This window comes from Nelumbo nucifera, chromosome 1 (assembly GCF_055504915.1).
Source record: "Nelumbo nucifera cultivar China Antique chromosome 1, China Antique-T2T, whole genome shotgun sequence".
Classification (NCBI taxonomy): Eukaryota; Viridiplantae; Streptophyta; class Magnoliopsida; order Proteales; family Nelumbonaceae; genus Nelumbo; species Nelumbo nucifera.
This window is the reverse complement of record NC_142649.1, coordinates 197,000,580-197,006,460: the sequence shown is the minus strand read 5'-3', so window position 1 is coordinate 197,006,460 and position 5,881 is coordinate 197,000,580. Positions and strand designations below refer to the sequence as shown.

The 5,881-nt window shown below is 39.6% G+C and overlaps 1 protein-coding gene across 1 annotated transcript; it reads right to left on the bottom strand.

The window, feature by feature from the left end:
• Window positions 1–211: 211 nt before the first annotated feature.
• LOC104602300 (uncharacterized) lies at window positions 212–5,337 on the bottom strand. The gene is made up of 5 exons (XM_010265922.3): window positions 4,705–5,337; window positions 3,532–3,752; window positions 3,222–3,401; window positions 2,227–2,779; window positions 212–2,060 (listed from the first exon to the last, which is right to left on the bottom strand). The coding sequence occupies exons 2-5, from the start codon at window positions 3,748–3,750 to the stop codon at window positions 574–576; spliced, it is 2,439 nt and encodes an 812-aa protein (XP_010264224.1). The 5' UTR covers window positions 3,751–3,752; window positions 4,705–5,337; the 3' UTR covers window positions 212–573.
• Window positions 5,338–5,881: the final 544 nt, after the last annotated feature.

Below are 5,881 nucleotides of genomic sequence, written 5' to 3'. Positions count from 1 at the left end.
AAAGTATAAAAGACAGGCTAACGTAGCCAGAGCTTTCACAGGCCTAGGCCCTGGTCCCGCCCCCGTCCGGCTCCTCCGTTGGTGATTCGTCCTCTTCTACCAAAACAAGAAGAAGCCAACGACTGTGCACATGCAGCTCACTAATAGTGAAAAAGTGATACTATTAGGAACGGAATTGTGAGTCTATGCAATGCAAGGTATGGGGCGAGCCTGCACAAAAATATCTTATCATTCCTTGTATTTGTCATTATCATTAGGTAACAACAAGGAATAAGGAAGGAACACCATTAAAAAGTCTTCAAATATCGTTTCAGCAGAGTCCCCAACGCTCCTGCTTTTACAGGCATGAATTTGGTTAGTCCAATATACGGCCCATCCTCTTGCAGCCTTTTCCATCTGACAAGGGTTGGAAGACAAACACTGAGTAAACTCTCAGAAATTGGAAAAACTAAGATTTACACGTCAGTATACCCATAGTAAATTATCTGTGGAAGAGTACATTATTAATTTAATTCATAGAACCATCAATTTTCCTTGTGTATATATATGCCTTTGCCAGCTTAAAGTAAACTTTCATGAATAATTCCTTCGGCCAACATAATTTAGTTTCGACCTTCTGCTTCTTACAGGGGCACACCAGTTATCCCCGACCACCACTTTCCTGGATCTGTTCTTATATTCCTTTGACTTGATAACCGCTCCTATAATATTTATATCTTCCCAGATTTCATGTCTGGAAAGAGATGCAAGACCAGGCAGTATCTCTCTCTGGAAATCTTTCATTCTCCTCCCCCTCTTCAAGTTCCACCCACATGGCTTATTTCCTATTTCATTTACCTCTACCGGCGCTGATGACACTGAGTAATCATCTATACTGCTTTCTGTTAATCTCAATGTGATTGATTCAAAGGAATCAGAAGAATACTCTGGCTGTTCCGCTTTCTCCTCGTTTAACAATTCATCTGATTCTGCTGCCTTTGCAAACCCATCTTGAGAACATAGTGAATTTTCCATAGAAAACTGGATAAGGGACTCTGCAGCTATTTGGACCAAAGTATCCATTTCTCTGTCCTTTTCCTGCTCACTACCATATTGATATTCTGGTTCAGTGCCATCACAACATTTACCCTGCATGCAAGCATAAATACCAGTTTCCACATTCAGTTCCTGCTCGCAAGAGAGAGCCTCTGCAATTTGAGATCCTAGTTGAGTAGTTCCAGACTCCTCAAAGGCAGAAAGATTTGAAACCTCTAACTGGTGTTTATCCTCTGTTCCAGATTGCAAGTCCTTTACACTGCTAGAGTTGTTGTCAGTCTCATAATTGGACTTGCCTGCAGCATTAGATGCTCCAAAATGTCCATCTTGAATCACGACCTGACTTTTACAAGGACTTGAAGATACTGTATCTTCCTCACTCTTGTCAAAGTTTACTGGGCCAACTCTTACTTCTCCTGCTGCTAGGGGTAAACCCAAATTACTTGATACATAGGGATGATTTTCTACTAGCTTAGAGAAAGGAGTGGTTGAAGAACCCGTTTGATTATCATATTGAAAACCATTAGGCAGTCCCAGCAACAAGTCCACATTTTCTCTGGAGGACTTACCAGTGTTGTTGCTCAAGTTTTCACATGCATCTAAAGCATCCTCAGGCAGAGACTCTAGATCAATAGCAACTCTCTTAATTCCACAGCTTGACTTGAGCTTGTCATTTTCATCACAAGCTTGATTGCTACAATCTTTTCCCTTAGAATCTATCAAACCTGAATAAGTAGAATTCTCTTTCTCAAACACATAAGAAGTTCCACTTGTGTGATAGTTCTGAAGTTTCCAACAAGTGATAGGCTGAGTTCCTTTGTAGGATGCATCACTGCATCCCTGGAAAACATCTTGTGGTCTTGCTGTAAGAGAAGGAACAGATACTGCAGGATCATTTGACAAACAAGAAGACTCATCAAGCTGAACTGCATTAAGATCCAAATGTGCAGTGCTGTCTGAAGATGATTGTTGCTTGTTGGCGAACAGCCTGGTAAATGGACTACTGGAATGACTTCCATTCAATCCTGCAAATGGATCCAGAGTCAGAAAAAATTGTCTTGACAAAGCATGTAACAACTCTAGTACACAGTGTTGTTTGAGGGAAACAAATACATTATGCAAGATAACAGGAAGTGCCATGTGAAAAATGAACATCCGTGCCTGTAACATGTTTGCCATGAAAAAACTCACCAGTATCCATGAACAAGGATTTCTGCTCTTCACTATCCTCAGTGCAATTTGCAACAGAGCAATTTACGGAAAGCCCATGACCTACATCTTTCTTTGTTCTAAGTGAAAAGCTTGGCTCAGCTAGAACAGAAACTTGGGCCTCATGCTTATCTACGGAATTTGGAGCTTCAGATACAAGGAAACGTAATGGTTTTAGCTCCTTGTCTGATAACATTTCAGTTGATTCTTCCAAATCAATGACAACTTGGGTAGAAAAAGAAGTCTTTTTGTTGGACATTTTTCTATTGGAAATCTCCTTACTTTGGCCCTCTCCACCATTCAGGGAAAGCTTTACCACCTCTGGATCAGAAGAATAACTACTATGAAAAAAATCCATTGCTTCAGTGGATTCTCCAAGGGATGGCCATAAATTCATTTTCCTAGGAAGTCCGTTGCCTACATGACTAATGTATTCGTCGGCTGGGAGTTGAAGGTCAACAGGTCCGTGCTGAAGTTTAGTGTAGGTGCTTTGCTGCTCCAACATATCCTGGTTTGCAATCAGTTTAGGGCTCACCTGAAAATATTCAATAAAAATTTTCAAAATTGAAAAGAATGGTTAAGTTAGGCAGGACAGAAAGAGGACAGGAAACATATCCATGCATCCGAAATGAAGCATGGCACCAATGCAGGTCAACCAGGACCCACCATCTGATGGACCTAACATGTCTACATATCATGATTGGAATCCTGAAAAGACCTAAATGATATTATATACTTTCATCTGAAAGAATTCATTTTGGTCAAAGGAATCATGCAGGTCAACCAAGATCCACCATCTGATGGACCCACCATTTTGGTCAAGGCGTCTCGTTGCTGAACTGCTAGATGAGGGTTAAAAGGCAGTTCATGCGTGCCACAGGCATATCAAATTATGCAAGCACTGTTTTTTACCATCACCTGCCTTGCTTTGTGTATTGCCAATAAAATGTATCATTTTGTAGGCTAAAGTTATTTACCATGGGAGGTGCAGAAAAGGTTCTCTCTTCTACCAATGGTCTTTGTGCTGGTAAATCTTGAAATGGTAACTGGACTGGTTGTGTGTTTGCTGTCCATGAATTATATCCATCAAGGTCCCTCCAGCTAATATCCTTCATCAAGGTTTTCTGAATCCTGTATAGACGATGGAGTTCGTGGACCTGAAAAAACAGACCCATCAACACCTCCGGAAACTTAAAAGTAAATGAAATAATTTTTTTCTGAATCTGAGCAGGCCCTCCAGTAGGGGTACTTCAATTCTGCATAGAGAATCAGAAATGGTCCTTCTACCTGGTTCTTAAATATTGCCTCATGGTGGAGCATTGTCTGCTTTAGAAATTCCTTGAGAGAATCCGAATATTTTTGGGTGGAATTAAGATTAAAATCACCTCCTGTCAACATTCCGTTCTCATGAAAATCAAACAGAGTGCCAACTCTTATATCAGACCTTGCATTGTTTAATATAACCGTGTTTTGCCAGGATCTTTCCAACAGTACTTCAAGCCCCATTCCTGCATGTGTTTAAAAAAAGAATTAAAAGATAAAAACATAAAAATCAACATGCTAGAATAAAGGATCCTGTTCTAATAAGATCTTGTCAATATAAGATTGATGAGAAAAGGCAAACCACTTGAAATCAGATAAATGGTGCCACCTCCAACCAAACGAATTGCATCGGTTTAGGTATCCCGGAAGTTTAACGAACATGACATCAAACGTTTAAGAGAAAAGTTTTGCAAATGCTAATAATCAATGTTCTCGTCACAGTGTCTTGCATACAATTTTGTTGCTTTTTCTTTCAATTTCTTATTCCTAGTATTTAATCTGAGTGTTGTGTGGTTGGTTCAAAGACAAACGGGATACAGGAGGAATCCCAAACGAATAGTACATTCTCCTATGAATGAATAGTCAATCTGAACAATTCTTATCTGCTCTTGACACATAAATTGGATTTAAAAGCAGATGCGAAACAATATGAGCAGGTTCATTCCAACTGATATCAAACTGAACTTAAACAGTAGACTCTATCGTTCCTCTTGTGCGCATAGGATAGATGAGAAGTAATTCATTGAACTCTCCTATTCACATGTGGCTTATTTGTATAATCCGTTTAACTGCCCCCCCCCGGAAAATGGAGTAATAGTTGACAAAAAAACTTGTATATAAAATGTGTTTTCAATTTGTACCCAATTGCAAATCCACCAGAAGAAAAATTATATGCAAATAGGAAAAAAATTGAAAATATGGATCCACAAGATTTTCTGGTAGAAATTCTTTCCTTAACTTTTGAAGATAGGGGGAAAAACGATTTTTTATCGGTAACAGAAATTGATCGAGCCCTATCATGTTCCTGTTTTAAACGAACTTGCTTAGATTAAAAAAAAAAACACAGAAGAGGAAGACTATATATCAAGAAGAAAGAAATAAATAAATTCCAAAGAGAAAATGAGAAGGGAATGGTACATGGAATCAATGAAGACACGGAAAGAGCCGTCATCCACTGAAGAAAAAAATCTGAGATTTGTCCCGAAGATTATGTAAGCTTGGTGTCCACGTACAACTTGCAAATCCCAATCCCAGCCACTTCTCATTCTCAAAGAAAACAAATTAAATGACCAGCTCACGAAATAAAGCTGTGTAGGAGAATTGGGGGAGTTGCAGGCGTCAACGAAGATCTCATTCTCGAAACTCCGACCCCGACCCCCCACTTGATCAAGCAAAGAAGTCTCAAACCTCTAGGGCTTGAGAGAGAGAGAAAGAGAAAACAAAAAGGGAAACTTAAAGAAGGGAAAAGGAAGGGGAATCTGATCGCTGGGGACAGCGGAACTGGAAACTCTTTTTCTAATTCAGAGAGAGAGAGAAGATGGATAATTCCCTTCCGTTCCGTCCCTATGAGTTTACTACTGTACGCAAACTGGGGATTACCGCATCAAGCCACTCTCTCTCTCTTTCTGGCATTAAAGAAATTGTTCTAAAAGTTAATTAATACTTGAACCGCCCCTCTCTCTCTCTATCTCTCTCTCGCTGTGTGCAAATAAATATATCTGTCGCCCCCTTCTCTCTCTCTCCTCCTTTCTGTGTTTGCTTTTCACTTTCGATTTCTGGTTTATGACGATCCGGTCAGCCCATGTATCGCAGCTTCTCAGCTTCCACTAAAAAAATATCAAATAAACAAAATAAGAACAGTTTCATTGTCCCTAATTTACCTTTTTGTCCCTGTTGGTGTTGGTTCACCAGATAAGAGTATTGACACCCACCCCAATTTGAACTATTTGATTTAAATCTTACTACATCCATACCGTTGGGAGTAGCTTACGTTACGTACGAGAAACTATACAACCACGATCCAATTGATGAACGGCCAAGATCGCTTCTAGGAGTAATTAAGTATTTTTGTTCAGATGGTCCCCTACCACGAAACCGGAAAGTAAGGGAGTAGAGTTTTTCAAGTTTCAACTTTCAACTTCACTCCTGGAATGTTGGTGCCTGGTGGGTTCACCTCCAAGAATCTCTTTTTTTTTTTCCTTTTAACTTTTTATTAGTTAAATAAAATAAAAATAACAGAAAACGAGGCAAAAGAATACTGCTAACATGCGCATGTGGGTGTAGAGACAGACTGTCAGGACTAAGTACTGCCCTC

Bases quoted from the DNA above. Each gene is read 5' to 3' on its own strand.
- LOC104602300 (XM_010265922.3), bottom strand. From the start codon at position 3,750: ATGGGGCTTGAAGTACTGTTGGAAAGATCCTGGCAAAACACGGTTATA. The intron at 3,402-3,531 runs GTAGAAGGACCA...CTGTTTTTTCAG, and splicing joins AGGCAATATTTAAGAACCAG to GTCCACGAACTCCATCGTCT. The intron at 2,061-2,226 runs GTGAGTTTTTTC...ATCCATTTGCAG, and splicing joins ATCCTTGTTCATGGATACTG to GATTGAATGGAAGTCATTCC.